This window comes from Chrysemys picta, chromosome 5 (assembly GCF_011386835.1).
Source record: "Chrysemys picta bellii isolate R12L10 chromosome 5, ASM1138683v2, whole genome shotgun sequence".
NCBI classification, from domain to species: domain Eukaryota; kingdom Metazoa; phylum Chordata; order Testudines; family Emydidae; genus Chrysemys; species Chrysemys picta.
Genome location: NC_088795.1, coordinates 25,312,979 through 25,336,105, shown reverse-complemented (window position 1 = coordinate 25,336,105; position 23,127 = coordinate 25,312,979). Strand labels below are relative to the sequence as shown.

Below are 23,127 nucleotides of genomic sequence, written 5' to 3'. Positions count from 1 at the left end.
CGATTTTTCACACTTGCTGCCTGGTCACCCTAAATATACTACACACACACACACACACCCCATATTACTTTGTTCTGAAACAACAACAATCCCTGCCATTACAGGCTTCTCTGAGAGAGACAGAGCCACAGCAGGGTTAGGTACCAAAGGTCAGAGCACACAAGGGACACCTAGGTAAGTTAATCACCATTGAACTGCCTTTGGTCACTACTGCTCTGGAGTGTATGAGAACCAGAGATTCAGAGGAGAATGATTCCATGTTCTGTTACTGGTCCCTCTCAGACATCCAGTCTCTTCAGAGCAAGTGTTTTACTTCTGAGGAAGTTACTGTAAGTCACCTACAGACACTTCTTATAATGCTTATGATGATTCACTGCACATCTCTAGAAAAATGAAACTAGGTGAAGCCAGTTGGAAGAAAACTTTAATTACTTTCCTTCTTTTATTTCCTCTCACCCAAAAAGAAATTCAAACAGGCCCCATTTTGAGGTTTCAGGAAGTTCTTCTCTTCTGTACGCAACACTTTAATTGTCATAGAATACTACAATTTATATTTGAGATAAAAACACGTGTCAAATAATGTATTGCTCTGTGTCCTTAGGAATCTCTGAAGATGAAAGTTTCCCTCTTGTGCCTGTGCCTCTTTAGCGTAGCCTGTGCCGAACCAGTGAGTATTTCTTTCTTTGGCTTCTAGATGTATATTTAGCATGGCACGAGACAGTAACCTGTCACAGCACAGTCAGAAGGGATCAGAATTGCCAACATCACCATTTCTGCATTAAATTAAAAAACAACAAAGAACCAGGGAACACACCTACTCTGGTGGGTGTCTTTTACATTCCAAATGTTCATTCAGTCGTTTTGTGAAACAAAGCAAACACCATACATTGACCTTATCTTGGCAGGTATTAGGAAGTTTCAATGCCACTGGTGGAAATTATTTTTTTCCAGTTTTCTTATGACAAGTCTCTATCTATGATAAGTGCCACAGCTTTTTATAGTCACAGTAACTGAAGTGAACCAAGCAATAAAATGGACTTCATAACATAGTTGTCTAATATATCATGTTAATGTCATTTTTTGCAGATCAAGACTTTTTGCAGGTCTTCATCCAAAGCCCACTGAAGTCAGCAGGAATCTCTCCATGAACTTCCATGGGTTTTGGATCAGGCTCATTTGCTTTTTATATAGGCACTGGGGAGACTAATAAAAAGGCAAGCTGCTGTGGAAGTATGCCCAAGTTATTAATCACAATGGGGTGGATGGAACAAACGTCTTTACAGTGAATTCCTATATTCCTTTCATTTTATGGGCATGAAATATTGTTAAAAGATAAACTAAGATAAAAGTGTTTACTAATCTTCTGTGTTTAAAATGTTTTGTAATTTTTTGCCATGAACTATTCCCAACAACAATATATTTGGAATATAATGGCAAAACCCAACATCTTAAATACATGGTCTAATTCTGCCCTCAAATACATGGTTGCAACTCCTAATGGGGTTGAGCAGGGATAGGAACTAATCCGTTAGGTAAAATTAAGGCCCATAATATGTATAAATTAATATCTGATTTACATCCTGTACAACCCAATCATCTTCAATAGAGGGGAGGGATGTAAGTTACAGCAGAATTTTGACAAATGTAGTTACAGTGGTTACTGTTACCAAATAGAGTTGGTTAAATAATATTCGCTAAATAATTTATTTAATGCATTCCATTATATTTTTCAAACAAATTATTCAACATCTATGGCATTTTCCCATATTCACTAGTAATTGAATAATTCAAAATATTAAATATTTTGGAACATTTTTCTAGGTAACTTCCACTTACCCTCAAAATGGACCCATTTTTGAGTATTTAATTTGAAATTGCCCTGTAGAGGAGTACAGTGACACAAAGGAAAGTAGTTAGACACTGTTTTACCCGCTGCCTTTTTACAGTAGTTTCACCCCATATTAATGGCTTTCATACTATTCTGGTCAGTTTGTTTTCTACCTCTTGTTAAAATCGCAGCAACTGAGTGGTGATGCTCAAGGGGGTTCCTTGTTTGCTAGTTTAAATGCCACACGGTAGTCACTAAAGTACTTAAACAGCACGGAAAGGATTTTCAAACGCTCTGGGCAATGGTCTAACCTTGCTCTCACCGAAGTTAACGGGAATTTTACCATCGATTTTGATGGGAGCAGAGTTAGGCTGACACTGAGTGCTTTTGAAAATTCCACCCAATATGGAGTTTACTGTGAAATTTATTGTAGCCAATTTAGGCACATGGCTATTTTGCTGTGGGGGATGGGCACACTTCACTAGACCTTTGTAGCTGGTTAAACTAGCCCTCCTTCCTCCCAAAACGGTGTGTGGCTAGACACCTCAGGGTGCCATTTCCCATGTGATGAGGCCACTACTCTTTGCCTGCCTTATAGAAACACTATCCCTGATGCATAATCTATCATAAGCCAGTTGTACAAGGCTCAATCATGTTTCTGTAATGGTCCTAAACATGGGATGGTCCTAGCTACACTTACGCAGTTTTCAGCACCAGGGAGTTGCACCAGTTGCTGACACCTGTTGTGACATTTGATATATAATGAAAATGATTCCCACTAGCTTCCCTCCCAAATGGATACCATAGGCCAGAGGCTCAGCTAATGTAAATTGGCATTGCTCCACTGAAGTGAATGGTGCTACACCAGTTCACACCAGCTAAGTCATCTCGAACTTTCAAGACTTATAGAACTTTCACCAGCTATCCCTCAGTTATTAGAAAAAAGAAGCATCATCATTGCTGTACTTTACAGGCATCTTTTTGCAGCAGCCTGCCGTGTCAGAAAAACCATTTACCACCTTCACCCTCCAGTAACGTGTATGAGCACCCATAACACGGGTCTGATTCCCTTGTATCAAATCCTGTCAGATGCCTATAAAAGACCGAGGAATGCTGTTAAATAAGAATTAATTTATTATTGCACCCAAACAAATTATTGCCTGACATCAGGTTAGTCAAGGAGGACAGGCAAACTAACAAAAGGTATCTGACATAAGCACACATCCTTGCTCCCAAGAATTCACTCCTCTTTTTCCTCCCTTTCCCAATTAACATTCTGAATAACCTGGCACAGAGCATCTCATCTAAGTCTTGCCCATATAGTATAGCACCTTCCTCAATGGGGTCCTGGTCCATGACTTGGCTCCTAAGTGCTATAGGAACAAAAAGCGCTATGGGAACACAAAAATAAGTACAGAACTACTAGTAGTAGTCAATAGGGCTCTCTTTATTGAAACTCTCACTTCCAGTACAATCTCTCCCAAACTCAGAGAGGGAGCAGCCATCAGTGCTACTGGCCAGTCTCCACAATGCTATGGCAAGTCTCTTATCCAGAAGAGCAGTCATTTGCATGTGTATGTTTCTTGGCTTGGTCCGCATATTCATAAAATGCCCATCTTCCTTAGCATATGTAACTGCTCCCAAGGTACTGTGTGATTCGCCACCCAGAATACATTCAAAAACATGGTTTGCAGGTTGTTTATTGTGAATGCAAACACACAATTATGGCACAAAAGTTGTTGGGTGGATACAAACCAAATGTTGTTACTTGTAAGTGATTAATGGGGCCAATCCTTTAGCCAGGAACAAAATCATGGCTGTAAGTTGCAGCGTAGGCACGATAGTACAATGTATTATGAAAGTCTAACTAGAGCGAATTACTTTTTTCAGAACATCTGTAGAGATGTTAGTTGTAGTACAGAACCCATTACTTGATAGCTTTGCTCTTTTGTTCCTCTCAGGTGTTTCAGTCACACTCTGGGAAAGCCAAAGAGAACTGCAGTGAACACCACAAGGTAAACTCAGTTATTATCCTAACAGAAATCTAATTTCCCAAAAGTGTTGTTAATACGTGTGTGGATATGGGGCAGGGAGTAAGGTGGGAATGTGTATTTAGAAAAAACGTATTCTTCTTCAAGTTAGCCAAGAGAGCACTGGGAAAGGAGACTGAAATGTCACAAGGTTCTTAGACCACTGTGTTGTATAGGAACATTGGAGGGCCAGTTCAGAAAGATCTATGGTGGAAGGGAAAAAATTATGGTGAATCCAGACAAGAGCGAGAGTCAAGAACTGTCTTTATCCAAGAGCGCTGGAACCTTTGTAGAAGTGGGGGGGCCAAGGCCAAAGTGCCCCCCCCCTCCGTGGCTGGCTGCTCAGGCAGTAAGCCAGCTGCCCTCTCTTCTGGTGCCACAGCAGCTCCTGGTGGGTGAAAGGTGTAACTGCAGTGCCTCCCTGGCAGAATCTATAATTCTGCAGGGTAGTGAGGGGGAATCTGCAGGGGACATGAATTCTGCACTTATATTTCTTGGGACATGGCTCTCCTGGTTCGACACCAGTGTCTCTATCACCTCCCTGGACAGGACAAATTTTCAACCTTAAAATTTTCTCTACACTGAACTCTATTGTATCTTGTCCCTAAGCAAAAGGAGTGGACCCGCTCCATTTTCACTACAAATACAGGCCCCAATTCAGCAGTCCATCACTATTCAGCAAAGCACTAAAGCTTAACCTTTTTGTTGAACAGGGATGAACTTAAGCACATGCTTAAATGTTTTGCAGGGAGTGTTCACCCTGAACCTTGTTTCTATAGTTGAAGTACAGGCACTAGTTTCCTCAACCATAGATGAGCAGATTGACAAAGGTTTTAGAGGTCCTAGGCCCAGTTGTTGATAAGGAGATTTACTTAGGATTGTAGAGGCTGCATTACTAATTGCATATAGCTGAATATATAGCTTGAATTGTTTGTTTGGAAAGAGTACATTTGCCTAGGTAAGGACTCAGACCCATAGACTTTAAGGTCAAAAGGGACCATCATGATCATTAGTCTGACCTCCTGCAGATTGCAGGCACCAGAACCTCACCCACCCACTCCTCTAATAGGCCCCTGTGTCTTCTTTTGTATTTCTACAAGGTTTGTGTTTGTCACAACTCATTGTGAGCACTACCAGAAACAAATAAATATTAATGGAAGGAAACCCTACTACCTTTCACAGGAACTAAATTATTTATACTAAAAATCATGTAATTTCCTCCTATTATTTCAATCAATTTGGATCTTAAACAAATTGAACTAGTTTGTTTACCACCAGTGACTGAACTGTTATTTTGCCTAACAGAGAAAGTCCAAATTCTAAATGAAAGCAAAAGATGAGAGTTGAAAACAGATCCATACAAAATAAAAAGACAAACTAAATAATTCCCTATGCAGATGAACATGGCTATTATCCATCCTGCAGTGATGTTCTGCAGAAGACAAAATACGCCCCCTCGTGGTCATATGGCTGTCATCATCATGAGCCACTTACATCATTCAAAGTGATAGGAACAGACTTGATTGAAATAAATAGAAGGCACTGAACTGTAATTAAAACAGAAAACGTCCTCAATAATATTTAAGTTTTTTAAGTCATATTCTGTTGTCCTAGATACTGGTGAGAGGCCATAATCTCAAGCATGGGTATTATATATTTAAGTATGTATATGCATCTTCAATCCGAAAAAATCAGACACAGATAAAGGTAAGAGGACACTAAATTGATATTTCTTTGTTATGTGTGTAGGTAACAGAATAGGAAAATTGCAACTGAAGAAACCACAATTTTCACTTTGTCCTTAGGAGTCCAGTGGTTGAAGAGTAGCCAACACTTCATAGGCAATTTTCTAAGTAAAATTCTTTCTAAACAGATTGTTATATTTTCTGATTTCTCTTGATTACATTGTTATATTTTGATTGCTCATGATTAATTATTGCCATCTTTGTCCTTAAAGTGCCCATAGCCCTCTGAAGAATTAGGGAATCCTCTATTTGTGACATCACACCTGCTTCATGTGGAAAGTAAGATTGGTCACAAAGAATGGAAGTGTTCTGTGCCCGTTTATTTTAAAATCGACTGATTAATGCCAGGATGCAAGGACTAGCATATGACGTTACTATTTATTTTATATAAAATAATCCTGTGCAAAACAAATTATAAAGTTCAAAATGCAGAAGTCAAGGTTAGACTACAAACAACTAAGTCCCTATGTTGTATTTTAAGCTCATGAGTAATTGTACTGAAGTTATTGCACATTTATAGGTGCCTCGGTGATTCAATGATTGACTAGTAATGACTAACTATGAGGTTAATTTGTACTGAAGCTCACCCATTAATAAAGCAAACCTACTATTCTCACAGTATATTGCTTATATTCATTTGAAGGTTAGTCCCAGGTGGGGGCTAGAACCTTCTTTCTTAAAGGACCATCCCATCCACCCTTTGTCCCCCCCTTTATGGTGAAGGACTGAATGGGCATAGAGATTGAACTACCTTCCTTGCCTCCAGATCAGACTGGATGTACATTACCAGGGCACAATGTAGAAAAGTCTACTGCCACTGTCTGTGCTGAATGTGTTCTAGGAATAAATACATTATTTCAGTTTCCAGTACTATCCAGATAATAAATTCACAACAAAAATGTGCGTGTATGTTTATATATATAGATAAACAATAGATACAAAACATATACATATAATGTGTGTATATATCTAATATTGCATAAGAATATTCTCTGATCAAATCCACTATCTCACTTTTATACGACAATTTAGAAAGAAGAGGAAAATAATAAAAGCAGTGTTTCTACTCACTGGTTTAACAACGGAGTCGAAGTAACAAAGCTTACAGAAGAAGACTCCAGGGTAAAAGAGAGAGGTGAAGACCAGAAATACATTGGTGAAAATGGAATTGCCAGAACATCTGAGAACAGAAGCATTTCTGATAGCAGACAGAAATTTATTGGAGTTAATGGAAACACCAGCAGCTGGGACACTCATCATCACTTAGAGGTCATTATACACAAAGATGACACTGAGATTACTACTGGGAATATTATTGCTGACATAGAGGGCAGTGGTGACCTAGATTTTCTAGACCTCATTTCTATTAATGCCCACCGTGCCAGAGGTAGTGGCCAGCAGGATACAAGGGGCACTGGTCACACAGAAGTTTGGGGAAAAGATAAAGACAAAGATGGAGCTGGACTAACCAGTAATAATGAACCAGACAGTACTGGTTCTAATGTCACTGGAGAAAAAGATGAAGCCAAGGTCAGTGATAGTGCTAGAGATATCTCTAAGAAAAACAAAGACACGAGTCAGGACCCAGAAAGCACTGGTTATTCAGACCAAAATGGCACCAAAGATAGAGAGCCTGGCAATGAGGGAAGTGGTTACACAGGCTTTCTAGACAAAGAGGAAGAGGATGTTGCCACCAGCAATGGGAATGCCCATCATGATATAAGAGGCAATAGTGCTACAGATATTCCAGAAAAAATGGACGATGCTAGAGTTGATGCAGAAGGCACAGAGGATTACATGTATCTTCCAGCCACAGATGAAATTAAGACAATTAAGGGGAAGTCTAGCAGTCATGTGGAAGGACCTAGTTTCACCAAAGAACATAGAAAAGGTGAAGTTAATATCCTTAGTGGGAGGGCTTGTAGTTGTGTAGAAGAACCAGATGTCACTGAAGCACATATCAAAGAGGAAGGGGAAGGTAACATTAGTGGGAGAGCTAGTAGCCAGAGAGAGAGACTTGGTTCCACCAAGAAACATAAAAAAGATAAAGGTGAAAATAATATCCCTAGCAGGAAGGTTAGCAGTCACATACAGGAACCCGATGTCATCAAATCACTTAAGAAAGATAAAGGTGAAAGGAGCATTATTAATGTGAGTATTAGTAGTCATGTGGAGAGACCTGGTTTCACCGAGACACACAACAAAGATGGAAGTGATGTTAACAAGAGTAATGGAAATGCCTATGAGAGTAAATTGGGAATTAGTTACACAGAAGCTCCAGAAAAGGGGAGAACCATTACTGGGATTAGATTTAAAGATGGCAAAAATGATTTGACAGAAAGAGGTACCAGTTATAGTAAAGCCCCTGGATATGGTGCCAATGTTAAGACCAGCGCTAGAGTTCCCACCACAAAGACAGAAAACATTAGTCACAAGTATATTAGGGGCAAAGATGCTACTCGACTCCATGCATCTCAAGACCACAGTGAGCATATTAATAAACTTAAGAAAACTGATGAAATTCATACTTTTTATGTCCTTGGTAATGATGGAAATGTTATAAAGACTAATGAAAAGAGCAAGAAGAACAATACTGGAACTGACAGACAATACACAGCCAAGGCACATCAAGGGAGTGATAGAGTCCTAAGGAGAAAGGGCATTCGTCATGATAAAAAGGACCAGTCAGCTAAGAGCTTTCGTGGCAACAATGACGACAGAAGCCAATCGTCTGACAGTCAAAATTCAAGCAGGAGTGATAGTCACCAGTCCTATGAGGTTTACCAGAATGATCAGCCTGGCAGTTACCAATCAGCTCAAGGTATTCAGGATGAGGCATATGGTCTCTCAGCTGAGAATAATCAGTGACAACCATAGCCAGATGGCAGAGCAAGAGACTGATTATTCTCATGAGCACTAGCCAACAGGAACAGTTTCATTTACTGAGGTATCATTTCTGGGAACCATGTTCCATAAGCCCGCAGGTCTCACACTGAAAGCGATACTGAAATGTCAAAGTGGGATATGAACTACTAGTAGGACATGGGCTGGGATCACCTGACATGACGGTTGCTTTAGATATAGTATTGGAATAAGAAGCCATTATAACTACACTGATTAATATTAAACTTGGCACACCAATTATTTTTGAGTTATTAGTTATGGCAGGGTAAATTTTAAAGTCTGGGAGCCACTGCTATAAACTGTAATAGCATAGCCAAAATATAATATATAGGTTGAGGGTTGATTACATTTCATATTTTGAAAGCAGTTTATGGATTTGCTGTAGGTCAAATATGTTATGAAGTAGTTGAGCAAAATCTTAAAATAACCATATGTTAGCATAATATGTTGCAATTAAATAAACAATAAGAAAGTCTCCTGTCTTAGTTATTTCTTTTAAAATGAAAACATTATGTGCGCATATTATGGAGAAACAGCTAGCTAAGGCTGAACTGACATTTGCATTTGAAGTGTAAATTAATTTTGCTTCTTATTCATGAATAATACCATGTATGTCACTCTTTGGGCACAGAAGGAGTTTTCTGAAAATTTACAGAAGAATCTCCTCATTAGTTTAGGAGCTAATAGCGATTGAAACCTCTGAAGCCATTCCAGACAACATCACTGATGGAAAAGATGAATAATATAAGAATGCTAATCCTGCAAATACTTACTATGAAAAACATAGTGGTAGATCCTGTGCTGTGTCTTCTGAAAGGAACAGCGCCGAGGATGCAGCCCCAGGAATAGGAGGGGGGCAAGGATGGTTTTATGCTACATTTGTGGATTCTGGCCTGCTGTGGTGGCCAATAGATCCTACCCTGGCACACCCTTGACACCAGAGTCTGTGAGGCTGAGCTATTTAATAATAATATAAAAATAATACCTAGCTTTTGTATAGCAGTGCTTTCATCAGTAGATCTCAAAGCCTTTCACAAGAGAGGAAAGTATCATTATCCCCATTTTATAGATGGGGAAATTGAGACTCCAAGTTGAAATGACTTCCCCAAGGTTACCCAGCAGGTCAGTGGCACAGCCATTAATAGAACTCACATCTCCTGCGTCCCAAAGGTGTTCTACCCACTAGACATCTACCCACTAGTGTATCTAAGGCTGCTTGCATTGGCCCCATGCTGCTCATGTGTCAGGGTTCTCCCCCTGCTCCTTTGTGACTCCTTTGCAGACACCAGAATGAGGCCTATAGCAGGGCCCAGGATCAGCTCCACAGTGTCAGTAACCAGTGGTCAGAACCAGATTACCTGAAGTAAGGCAAGGCTGGGTCCCAGGCAGGAACAGGCTCTATCACAGCCATGGGCAAATGTTCTGAGCAGCTACTGAACTGCTGCTGCTGGGTTTCAGAGGCAGTCTGCTGACTCTTCCAGCCAATGAGGAAGCGTAGCCAGTCAGGTAGCCTACTCAAGGCTAGCTGCACTTGTTAGGTTGTCTGGAGACTGGCTTTTCTGCAGGCCTTGATTCCTGACACGCAATGCTTAGAACCTGGAGTAGTACCATTGACTCCAGAATATTTAGAAACGTCTCAGTTAATGCTTCAGGTGAGCATAAGGGGACAGTGTACACCCTTGTGCTGCTGAGAGGGATCCAAATACATTGCAAGTTAAAGCACAACAACTTTGACCATGGATAGATTCCTCTATGCTTCAACCTGGGAATGCATTTTAGGTCCTTTTCAGTAGCACAGGAAGCACTAACTCAGAACATGCAAAACACGCTCTTCATTTTGGAGGTCTATCCAAGAAAGTCTGGTTAAGACCATTTTCAGAGCTGGCTTTGGCCTTTCCTTTCCACAGAAAATCTGTGAGTTTTATGCGGTAGCGGATTTACCATGGAGCCACTGGTGCCATGGAGCCGGGCCCACACTCCAGGGGAGCCCCGACTGGGCCCACTCTTCTCCGCCCCCCGCTCTCTCCTGCAGGGGGCAGAAGCTTGGTGCTCCTGGCAGTGAGGCTCCTGCTGCAGTAGGGCAGCCAAGCTTCCCCTCCCCTGCCTCTTCTCACAACTTGCTCCGTTCCCACCCTCCCCCTCCCTGCTGCCGATCAGCTGTTTGCCAGCAGGAGGGTGGGGAAGAAGCACAGCCACAGCATGCTCACCTGGGGAGAGGAGGCAGAGAAGAGGCGGGGTGAGGCCTTGGGACGGGGGTGGAATGAGCATACCTACTCTGCCTGCAGAGCTGCACAGCCAGGCTGAAAAAAAAAGGTGCTGCTCAGCTCTCGGGACTTTGCAGCTGGACACCAGCTTCTGGGTCCTAGTGCTGGTTGAGCTCCCTTCTGTGTGCTGGGAGCCATCCTTCATCTTGTACAACAGTGAGTGCCCGTGGTGGGGCAGGCAGGGCAGGGGGACAGAGGCAGTGGGGAAGGAAGGGGGTGGGATGGGAAGGAGATGGAGTGGTGGGGAAGGGGCATGGGATGGGGAAGAGAAGGGGATAGGGCAGGGATCAGCAACCTTTGACCCGCAGCCCGCCAGGGTAAGCCCCCTGGTGGGCCAGGCCAGTTTGTTTACCTGCCGCAGGTTCGGCCGATCACGGCTCCAGGCCAATGGGGGGCTGCAGAATGAGGGATGTGCTGGCCGCGGCTTCTCGCAGCCCCCATTGGCCTGGAGCGGCAAACCACGGCCAGTGGGAGCCGCAATGGGCCAAACCTGTGGACACGGCAAGTAAACAAACCGGCCCGGCCCGCCAGGGGGCTTACCCTGGTGGGCCACATGCCGAAGGTTACTGATCCCTGGGATAGGGGAAATGGGGGCCCAGCATGCGGATCCCCGTGGCAGCAGCTGGGGCTCCTCTGTTAAGCAGGCCCATCAAACCCTCACCCTGACAAGCCCCACCTCCCCTGCATCTGTACCACCCCGAAGAGCCCCCCAGACACCCTCCCCACTGAGCCCCAACCACCTACACCTAGACCCCCACCCAAATGAACCTTGTAGAGAAATCTCTGTATTAAGCATCTTCACATAACTTTCATATGACTTTGTATTATGCCTCTTCATATAACTCTGTATTAAGCTATTTTCATACAACTTTGTATCAAGTCCTTTGATATAGGAACTTTGTATCAGATCCCTATGTAGAAAAACTTATAGAAAACTTTGTTTTAAGCCTTGGTATAATCTTATAGCCCCTAAGGATAGTTAAAGTAGAAGAAAAATGTCTTTTTGCTAGGAGTAGAATAAGATTCCCCCTCCCCACACTCCCTTAATCAATTGGCATGTTGAATGAATGAGGTGTGAATGAGCAAGGTGTGGAAGGTAAGCACCTCCAGACAGCTAGTTGGAGAGGGGATGGAAGCCAGACCCAAGGACAATCAAACTTGTCATGTGGGCTCACTAAAGAAGAGCAGACATATTGATGGCCTCGGGGGGGGGGGGAGGGGGGGCGAGGGAGGAGGTGGTTTAGAATTAAGCATCTTCTTTTGGAAACACCCTCTTTGAACAGCACCTTCTTTTGGAAACAACCTCTTTGAACAGTATTGGGACAACATCCAGAAGGAAGCAGAACAAAGGACCAACTGACACAGATTTTGAATCTGGTATAGATTTGCATGAGAGGGAAGCTGCTATAAATGTGAGGTGTCTTGCAGAGGACCCTGGGTCTTGTCAACATCGGAGCATTGATCCAGATCGGCAGAAGCCCGGCTCCACCCCTCCCCTATCTAATTCACCTGGCCAGTGAAGTTAAGGGGAGCAACTAGTTGGTAACAACAACAAGACAGAGTGTGCTTGTGTGTGTGTATGTGAGTGCATGAGTGTAATATAGATCATATGCATATGATACAGTGTTGATTTGATGCATGTATTACCAATGAATGTGGTGTTTGCCTTATTCCCCCTGAAAAGATCTTGTGCAGTACTTTAAGTACAACAACCCCACCTCTCCTGCACCCAGACTCCCTCCCCTAATAAGCTCCAATCACTTTCACTTGGTCTCCCCTGCAGACTCCCATTGCCCCTGCACCTGGCACCTCCCTATGCATCCAGATCCCCCACTGAGCTGCCTGCACCCAGACTTCCCCCCACAGAACCCTCTTACCCCCCACACAGAATCATGTTACCTCCATCTGGCCCCCCCACACTAAGTCCCTCTGCACTTGGATCCTGCTGCCGGGCTGAGCCTCCCTGCCCACATCTGGTGTGCCTGGCGCAAAAGGGGCAGGGCCCCAGGGTGTTTCTGTGGCAGGCCTGGCCCTTGTGCTGTGTCAGGGTCAGGTTCAGTCTCACTGCCCAGTCCCTGTCCCAGGGGGGTGGGGGAGGATGCAGGGTAATCTCCCACCTCCATGCAGCCAGTGGCCTGTGCTCCCCACTGCCGTGGTGGAGCTGCAACATTTATTTATTATTAAAAAAAATCAGAATTTTAAAATATTATGCACAGAATTTGATGCAGAATCCCTTCAGGAATATGGGGCACTGTCCAGCTGTGATGGTGGGACTGTGAAGGGGGTGCTGGACAGTAGGGGATCTGTGGGTGGGGGAGCTGGGCAGGGGGTATGGTGTGCAGGGTGCTGTGCAGTTGTGGTGGGATGTCAGCGGGAGGGGTCTCTAGGCAGGGGGTGCTGGGCATAGAGATCTGTGGGGGAAGTCTCTGGGTGAGGATGCTGGCATAAGGGCAGGGCACTGGGCAGGGGGCAGTGTGGAAGGGGCATGCTGGCAGCGCAGGGCTGGGCGGGCCAGTGTGCGTCTAGCAGTTTGGGGTTTGTAAACAGTGCCCTTGTGCTGGGCTGAGTGGGGCCACTCCTGCTGCGCTGCGTCTCATTGCCCCCAACCAGCCCCTCGCTCTGCGGACCGCCGCCCATCACATGCCCTATTTCCCCAATGGGCGCCCACAAATATGTTTGGTGCCAGGCCCACAAAAAGTTAATCCGGCCCTGGTTTTATGTATTTTGTAGCTTGAGTTAATACTGTAATGTAGCCCAAAGGCAGCTCTGCAGCTGTTTATTACCATCTATAGGCCATGTTCATAGCCAGACTTCAGGCCCTGGGCTGTTCATGGGCATGTGCCCTTCTGATTTGGAGAAAACCAGAAAGGTAAAGAAAAAACTCAGCTTTCATTGAAAATAAGTACCGGTAAGTGTCTTTTCCTTGCAAAAATAGATTTGAAAATGTAAAACCATTCCTGGGGTTGTACGTAGCATACTGTCACAGTTGAGGGCAACTGCATCTGTCTTTCCCCCTCATGGTCCAGCAAAGGCAGACACACTCCTCAGCCATCACCTTGCCTGTGTGGAGACACAAGTCTCTCTCCCTCCAGACCAGGGTGTTTCCAGGATTCACAGCTCCCTGCCTACACTGTGAATTCCCCAGCAAAGGGGAAAGTAAGCCAGCCTGCTCTACTTTTCTCCTCAAAGACAGTAAGCAGCGTAATTGCTGCCACAGTGAAGTTACCACACAGCTCTTTCTAAACCAGCCCATGTATTCTTATGGTAAAGGCATTACAGAGAAAACATAGAAAAACAATAAAAAGAACCTACACCCATAGGGCTCTGGTCGGCAAACAGTCCTTCAAACCCCACCAATAGTTTTTTCTGTCGTCACAGGTTCATAACAGCTGTTAGCTCAGAACAAACACACCCAGGACTCCAAGAGTCCCTCCTCTATGCCTTTTGGGCCTTTTGATTTTGGGAATAGCTAATTCCTAGACAAAGGTCCCCTCCCCAGGATGGACCTTCGAAACATCAGGTCTGGAGGTGGGCATTTACCGTCCCCTCTTCCCAAGTATTTCCTAGGAAATCTACTCAACTAACAGTTCATTCTTGTCTCAGCCTATTGTTGGGAAGTGTTACCAGCATCAAAGGACTCTTTTCAAGGCTTACATTAGTCATGTCTCCTTATGCAAGTTACAATCCAGTCCAAAACAACACAAACACTTGCACTTCTAATACAACGAGCTTTTAAGATACTTGCATGTAATTCAATAAGGTTTGTCCAGGATTGTGCAGGCAATTGCCAGACCTGTCATAACACAGCTGGCTCCAGTTCTGTAACAGAATGCTGGGGGAGCGGGGAGGAGCCAAGGATTCTCTTTGTGTGTAAAATGAGGCAGTTAAATTTGGAGTGTGTACCTCACAGAACCATTTTGCTAGCCCTCCCCAAAATCTGTAGGCTGGCTCTGCACACACCAGTTACATTGTGGGGTGGGGAGCAGCAAACAAAATGGTTTCACGAGATGCCTCAAAACTGCTAAAGGTTCTGTCAGTCTCCTCAGCTCTGCAGCCATCCCTATTCAGAAGAGGAAATACAGTAACTGCTAACTTAACCTGCCTACGCCTGTCTCTTTCCAGTATTGCCAACCCCAAACCCATGATTTTTTTAAAAAAGTTGTCTTGTTTTTTGGTCTGTCTTTTGATTTTTGAACCCTCTGCCCCCAGCATGTGTGTGACAGTTACAGTGTCACCAGCTGTCCCAGATGTATATGGCGAGGTGATGCTGGCCCGTGGGATCTTGCTGGCTGCCTGATGGTGCAGATCTTCCAGTTTCTCCCTAAACTTCTAATGAATTTTGTGCTCCTCCCCCCCAGTCCCTCTGCAGCTGCCCTTGCCCCTCAGTGCACCTCTTCTCCTGCTGCAGCTCCTCAGGTTCTTGACCATCCACAGCCAGGTGTGGGGGTTTAGCTGCAGAAGGGTGCCCTTCTCCCCTTCCCTCCTGGCATTCTACACACCCCATCCCCTATGCCAGCCCTGGTGCTGCATGGATGGGGAGGGGCAGACTGAGCCGTTGTTCACTGGAAGGGAGGGGGGAGGGAGCTGAGCCACTGGGACCTTGCTGCTCCCTTTTCCCTTCCCCTCCCCCAAAAGGTCCGCTGGGCTCCTAAGATGAAGGGGGGAAAGTTCTGCCGGTTTCCTCCAGCAGCCCTGATTAGCTGCTCTTCCCCAGGAGGTGGGCAAGTGGGCAAGGCAGCCAATCAGACAAGGTTATTCCCTCCTGCCAGGGCTGAAATTCCTGTGAAGGCTGGAGCTTCTCACATCATTCCGAGACTGGCTCCAGCAGGGGCCAAAATCCCGTCACTCACAAGAGTTGGCAACACTAATTTCCCAGGGGCAGAGTCTGCAATCCAGCCCTCTGTGGTTGCCAGTGATGCTGGGAGACATGTGGAGCATGGAGGCAATGAGGGAGCAGAGGATTCTTTTCTTGCTCATTGGTTTGAGGCAGTCAGGAAGGGTGTTTTTTTAAAAGGTCAAGTGCCAGAAATGCCCGTCTCAGACTGATAATTCGGAAATGGAGTTTAGCCATGGAAGGGAGGAAGAATGGTTCAGTGGTTAGGTGTGAGTTTGGGAGACGCAGCTTCAATTCTTAGGGTCTAGAAGTACCTCAGATAGGCCATACAGCAAAAAGACATCTTTGGAATTTGTAAACACAAAATTCCTCTACGTGATTTTTTTTCCTGCCCCCAGCTTCACTGACAGTTATATATAGTCATTTGAGATGCGCTAGCCCAAATTGCTGCAAGACAATGGTTACAACAATGAAAGATAAAGAGAGCAAAGTTATGGTGTTCACACCTTCCAAGAGAGACTATCAGATCATCCTGGCTCTTTTCTGGTCCCCCCTCATTTCTTTCGATACAGTTTATATATCTCACTTATTTCCCATCATGTCTTGTCAGTAAAAGCTTGACAGACGTGTTGTAAAATAAGTGGAGTATTATAAAGAAAGAAACGTGACCTTTCTGCGTATCCCATTGCCACTGTGAATCTAATTCTGTCAGATCAAGATTATTATACAGATCTATCAAAACTAAAGTCCGCTAGTTGACAATTATATGAAATACCATGGCGCCATCTTGTGGGGAAACTGAAACATTCAACGCAAAGCGTTTCTCTATTCACATAACATACTTCTTTCTGTAATGTTCTAGGAAAGGCTTTCTGTGCTCCCACAAAACACAGAGGGGGAATAGTAAGTAGTTCCTAATATAGTACACCTTCATTCAAGCTGCATTTGAAACTCTTGCCAAATTTGGATTTTTCATGCTTGAATTAAGGACTGACAATTTACTTTCATTTTATATAAGCTTTTATCACAGATTCTCTGATGCACAATACTCTATCTTGGAAGGAAAGCTAAAGGATAATTTCCTTAAAAAGAAAATGAAAAATAATGTTCTCTCATTAGTTACTAGGGTATTTACATTATGCACTTTTAAAAACTTGAATCTACCTTTCATTCCGTGCTACTTAACTGTATCTGTTACCAAGGTCCTGCATCTCCCACTGGCAGCACCTTGAAGTTCTGGTGCATAGTGATTATATCTGCATGCTTTTTCATGGCAGAAATTTAAAGCCCTAAAATAACATCTAATACCCACTGGCCTCTAGCACTGCCAGATTTCAGTTTTTCTGAACCAATTCAGCCCATCTCTAATGCTGCACATTCAGAGTAAGTTTTTTAGTGGAAATTTCAATAAAGTCCATTACAATACTTCTGCTAGTCTCTGGAGAAACCAAAAGTTCAAAAAATCTGGTTGCTCTCTTCCAAAATCTAGTTGCCATATGGAACACCTAGAAGACAGATGAATAATTGTAGCTTGCATTTCCAGTAGGGAAATTCCGTACTGCATTTTTAGACCTACATATACATATTGTATACTATTAATAGGAATAACTAAATTAAAAATATTCTTGTTAAATATTAGAGCTCAGATTTTCAGCCATGCCCAGGAGACTGTGGTCACAGCTGAAGGGGCGGAGGGCACCTGATTGTAATGCCTTGTTCCTGAGACTCGTTCTGCATCGGTATTGGCCCCAACCTATATTATAGCAGCCTCTAATCTATGCATGGCTGGTTATGGCTCCCCCAAGGAGTACTCCACCAGTCAGGGATGGCCACAATGCAGTGAACTCTGACCATGGACCCTGCCGGCCCTTCCCTTCCCTAAGTCATATGCAAGGGCTACCAGGGGGTGGAAGAGAAGTCCCCACCTAAGCAGACGCATCTGCTTTTTGGTCCCTTTGCATGATAGGCGCAGTCCAGAGGGAATGGCGCGTAGCTCAGGGTTTAGGCCTCTGCATTTGGGGCTTACTTGCACTTCTAAGGCTAGGTCTACACTACCCGCCTGAATCGGCGGGTAGAAATCGACCTCTCGGGGATCGATTTATCGCGTCCCGTTGGGACGCGACAATCGATCCCCGAATCGACGCTCTTACTCCACCAGCGGAGGTGGGAGTAAGCGCCGTCGACAGAAAGCCGCAGAAGTCGATTTTGCTGCCGTCCTCACAGCGGGGTAAGTCGGCTGTGATACGTCGAATTCAGCTACGCTATTCACGTAGCTGAATTTGCGTATCTTAAATCGACTCCCCCCTGTAGTGTAGATGTACCCTAAGGCACAACCCTGCACTGGAGGTCAAGACACACCACTTCCCCAACCAGCCTGATTCTTCACTGCATTTGCACCTGAGCAAAGGGGGGTAAAAACCCTGCCGCTGACCCAGGAAAATGGAGAGTTCTGCTCTGGTAACGCTTCATGCCCTCTTTGTATGGGTGCAACTGACTACACAAGGCAGGAGTCTGTAGGGGCGTGTAGGAACCGCACAGCTGCTACAGACCCCTCTTGAAGGGGGCAGTGCCCACTTCCTTTCTCTGCTCACTGGTGCATAAAGGGCGGGGAGAGGCTAGGCCTGCTGATAGCACTATCCTCATGCAGTCACTGAGCAGAAGGAAGGCCACTGTGCCTGGCTTCTGCATGGGAAAAGTAGGAAGGTGGTGGCATGCTCTCAACCCCTTATGCACCCACATAAGGGCCAAGCATAATCTTGATGCCATCAACAGCTTGTAGCAGCATGAGAACCTTAATAGACTAGAATGCAACACTAGCACTTTAGTGTTTTTGACCATTATTATAGAATTCTGTAGGGCTTTTTTAAATAAAGGGCTTATGGATAAAATAAGCCCTACCAAGGAACTTTCACATAAAACTTGAAGTGAGCCTTTTATGTGATTAGAAAACAATTTAATTAACTACTCCCCAGTATTTTATTGTATTGTATAGTATTGTAGTCATCTCCGCACCCTTGCGATGAGGCTGGGTCTGCAATCTCACAGGGAAGCCTTTCCTCAAAAGAGTCCAGGTTTAAAGATCCAAGAGTTTCTGATAACCATTTAAAGTGTTGATGTTTATCAGGACCAAACACACACTCCAAGTCTTTTGAGGTTCACCTGTTGGTAAATACTGACCAACACTCTGTGTTCCTTGGCAAGTTTTATTCCTGGAGCTGTAAAACTATATATACACACGTCAAAACCAAACAAGGATTTCCGTTTTGTGTTTCCTTTTGGTTTATTATAGAGAGGAAATGAACTGATTCAAGAACTTCTGCCTGTTTCTGACTTACGCAGTATAGATCGTCTTATGGGTCTGCTGCTGTATTTGCTAGCTAACGATTGGGAGGTCAAGCAGGTCAGACTATGACCCGCTACACCAAATTTAAATCAAAACAACAACACTAATGTGACAAGTATGTCTCAACAAACATGCCAGGAGTCATGCTTGGTCAGAGCTCCACCAAAACAAATCTGGCTTATTCTCACAACAGCTCCACCCACTTCTCCAGGCACTTTTCTTACATTTTTCACTCTGTTTTTCTTATTTCATTTCCTATGCCACTAGTGTCTAAGTCTTAATATACAGGACGGCCATGTCTAAGTCTTAATATACAGGACGGCCATTCCAATGTTGGCTTTTGTACATTTATATTCCCTGCATGTTGTGTTTTGTCATCACCTATGGTATTTATTTCACTGCTGAAAGCTCCTCACCCCACAGACTGACACTATCTGTCTTTGTACAACGGCCATACAATGCGGCCCCAATCTTCACTGGAGCCTTTGGACACGACCAGAATAATTTGCCTCTCCAACACCCTCACGTGTAGGAGAAATTCTGTTTTTCTGAAAACTCCAGTAGTGTCTATGAGACCTGGGAGCTCTGTGGTATGTGACACAGTCAAAAGAGCATAAACACATGATTTTAGAAAAGCTCCACTCCCCTTTATATCGTAATGAACTGTCCAGTATTTCAGTCGTGCTCAGATTTGACCTTTCGGTGACCTAGAAGCTGTATTCATATTACATCCTCCGTACTATGCTAAAAGAACTATGCTAGCCCATGCCACCACCCATGATGCAGCAGCCTCACTACTATTGTTATGCAAGCTAGCTTTGATCCAAATCAAAAGCTAGATCAAAGCTTACTGTGACCATCTCGGGTCTTGAATCCAGGCCTGGGAGTCCCCAGACAACTGCCGCCTCCTGACCTTCACCCAATGTCTTCTGAAACCTAGTGGGCTGAGAAGCCAGTAGGACTATAGGCTCAGCCAAGGCACCACCCATGGAAGCCCTGATTGGAGAATCACCCGGCTCCACCAATTGGTCCAACCACACTATTTAAGCCAGAAGATGGTACAGGAAGTTTGTCTGAGCAACAAGGTGATTTCCTGCTGTGCCTGCTTCCTGCACCCAACCCTGTTCCTGATTCCCATTCTGCTCCTGGCTCCTGCTTCATCCCTGCCTTCGCTCCTGCTCCAGGTTAAATCCCTGCCTCTCCTCCAGTTCCTGCCCTTACATCTTGCTTCCAATCATCAGTGACCAGTCTTGGCTCTGACCCAGCCTCTGACTTTTGACCCTGGCTTGACCCTTAGCTCTGGCATTTGGTATCTGACCTCGGCTCTGACCCTCAGCTTCGATTCCTGGCTCTGGCTCTGGCTGGATGCCTGGCTCTGGTAAATGGCAGTTGACTCAGGTGCTGATTCTTGGCTTCGTTCCCCAACCTGGACCCCTGCTCCACCCACTAGACCTGACTCCTGCTCCGACTACTAGACCAGGTCTACATCCTGGTCTATAACACTAACTCAGAAGTGTCTCCCCATGCAGTCATGCTTCCCGATTGCAATGTAGACGTACCCTGGGTGGACCTCTTCTTGGCAGCCTCAGGAGAGAGGCCCACAACTGAACAGTCTAGGGCACGTTCCTTGCCATAGGCTCTGTACTGCACATCTCCAGCCCACTGCCATAGCAAAGATCTGCAGTAAGAGAAAAAGCTAGTGGGGGTACAACAATTAGCCCAGTAACCCCAAATTACCTGGCACTGTTCTTTCATCAAGGACCTTGGCATTTGTACCCAACCAAATGACATTGTTAATTAGCATGCAGCACACATTTCCTTTTGCTGCCCATACAATTATTTCATTCACCTGACGTCAATGGCAGTGCTACTGAAAGTAACAAAACTGGAACCCTCATCACACCCTTTGAACAGGAAACCCTACTATTCTGCCAGCCTTCTTTCATCTGCCGAATTCTATGTGCCTTGCAAAATTGCAAAAGCCTTTCTAGCTCCAGTCTACAAACGGGGAAACCAAGGCAACTGAATGATATGCAGATTGCAGGGCTGGCTCCAGGCACCAGCGAAGGAAGCAGGTGCCCGGGGTGGCCAATAGAAAGGGGTGGCACTCCGTCCGTTATTGGGGCGGCATGTCCGGGTCTGCGGCGGCAATTCAGCGGCGGGTCCTTCAGTCCCTCTCTTCCTCTTCAGGGCACTGCGGCGGCAGCTCAATCAGGTTTTTCTTTTTTTTTTCTTTGTCGCTTGGGGTGTCAAAAAAGCCGGAGCCAGCCTTGCATCTGCGGAATTCTATGTGCCTTGCAAAACTGCAAAAGCCTTTCTAGCTCCATTTTACAAATGGGGAAATCAAGGCAACTGAATGATATGCAGATTGTAATAAATTATAACAGTTTAGATTTATAGCTCATAGCCCCCAAATCCCAACATGCATGACAAATGATTTTAGACTTTTTTCTAGGGCATTCCTATGTTTTAAACAATTAAAAGGATCCAGTTAAACAAAGACACTTGGTTACTCATTAAGCAAGGAATTTTCCCAAAAAGTGAAATATCTTTGTTAGAAATCAGTGATCCCTCACTAAGTGCTCTAGCCTGTGAAAAGCTGAGTGCCTTCTAAAAGTTGAATGTCCTCAATGCCTATCAAAAGCAATGGGAGTTGAGGACCTCCCCCGTTTTGAAAGAGCTGCTCACAGCAGCAAGATCCAAAGTTTGGGCATGTTGGATCCAGGGTTTTAATTTGGGCTCATTTCTAACACACACTAAAGTTGTAATGCAAAAAGCAGACATTAAAGTCCTAGGGAAACAGGAAAATTAAGTTTGTCATGTGAATCAGACTTGGGCAATGTGACCTCTGTTTTCCATGATGATCCCAAAGTGGAAGTTGCCTAAAAAAAGTAGGCATATTGGTTAAGGCGTGGGTCACAGCTGTGAAAATTATGTTTCCTTGAAGCTTGCATGACCAGAAAGGTTTTCCAGTAACACTGGAAATAGCCTTCTGCTGACAAGGTCAAGATGGCATCACACATACACATCACAATTGGAGAAAACCTGTTTACCACAGCATTTTTATTTCTGTCCTGTTGTGCAAATATTTCCAAACTGTTTCTGGATACTGCCAACATGCCCTGAAATCTCTTCACAGTTACTGACTATTAAACAATAGCTAATCTTCTTACAAACACAGATCAAAATCCGGCCCTGTGCCCTAGGGATGTGCTGGGGTGATGCTGGGAGGGTAAGAAGAGAGCATACAGACACCCCTCCTCCCAACACACCTGCTCAGCACTAAAGCTATCCTTGGAGTGTTCTCCTGAGCACTAAGAAAGGGGTCCTGGCTAATGTGCTCTAGCACACCTCGGTGCATACACTTCTGTGTTGAGCAGCTGCTAGAGTGGTGTGCAGGACTGCTCCTTTCTGATGGAGAACTCCATGTTTTAAAGATAAATGACAATTGTAATCATTTCTCAGCCACTTTAAAACCCTTGGGGCTTCTCTAGGGCTTATTTTGTCTACTCAACCAGTAGGGTACCTGGTCAATTATTAAAATGGAGCAGGAACTTGTGCAACTGTGGTCATATGCAATTTTCCCAGACTGGTTAGCCAAACCTTAACTGGCACCGTTCTGTCACTGGGCACCTTGAGACTTGCGCAGTGACCCATTCACTATCCAAATGCCACCTTTAATTACAATGCAGCAATTATTTCTCTTCACCTTCACTGCCAGTAAAATAGCTTCATTCACCTCCTGCCATGGTTGGTCTAATGACATCAGTGGCAGTGCTGCTGTGAACAATAGAATTGGAAACCTATTATTCTGATTCACTAGTTTTATTTATTTATATATATGAATGAATCTTTCAATGAATACCAAAATGGGCAAACTGTATTATTTTGAATAAGAGATATTATTAATCTCTTACATTTCTAAATCCTTCTCTATCTCTAGGGATTACAGGGCACTTAACTCTCTTAGATTTTATTCATTTCATTATCTGATACAACTTTCTATCCTAACCAGAATGTAGTAAATAAAGTAGTCTAGCAAGTCCCTCACATGGGTTAAAATTCATATTAGTTCCTTCTCTCTCTCCTTCCATGCCTTATAAAATAAACTATGTCAGATTTAAAAAAATTCTTTATTCTTTATTCTGCCCAACTCCACCCCAAACCATCCATCTATAA

General features: G+C 44.3%; 2 protein-coding genes across 8 annotated transcripts in view; one reads left to right on the top strand and one right to left on the bottom strand.

Annotated features, from left to right (window-relative positions):
- SPARCL1 (SPARC like 1) overlaps window positions 1–23,127 on the bottom strand; it is a 208,496-nt gene that overhangs the window by 133,686 nt on the left and 51,683 nt on the right. The gene's annotated exons all lie outside the window — the stretch shown is intronic.
- Window positions 144–8,935, top strand: MEPE (matrix extracellular phosphoglycoprotein). The gene is made up of 5 exons (XM_042856419.2): window positions 144–329; window positions 602–667; window positions 3,790–3,843; window positions 5,473–5,565; window positions 6,636–8,935. Exons 1-5 carry the CDS (start codon window positions 225–227, stop codon window positions 8,469–8,471), a joined length of 2,154 nt encoding a protein of 717 aa, XP_042712353.2. The 5' UTR covers window positions 144–224; the 3' UTR covers window positions 8,472–8,935.

What these genes read in the sequence shown, in the direction of transcription:
- MEPE (XM_042856419.2), top strand. Translation starts at nt 225, where the DNA reads ATGAGAACCAGAGATTCAGAGGAGAATGATTCCATGTTCTGTTACTGG. An exon ending in GCGTAGCCTGTGCCGAACCA is followed by an intron (nt 668 to 3,789) that starts GTGAGTATTTCT and finishes TGTTCCTCTCAG; the next exon opens with GTGTTTCAGTCACACTCTGG. An exon ending in ACTGCAGTGAACACCACAAG is followed by an intron (nt 3,844 to 5,472) that starts GTAAACTCAGTT and finishes CTGTTGTCCTAG; the next exon opens with ATACTGGTGAGAGGCCATAA.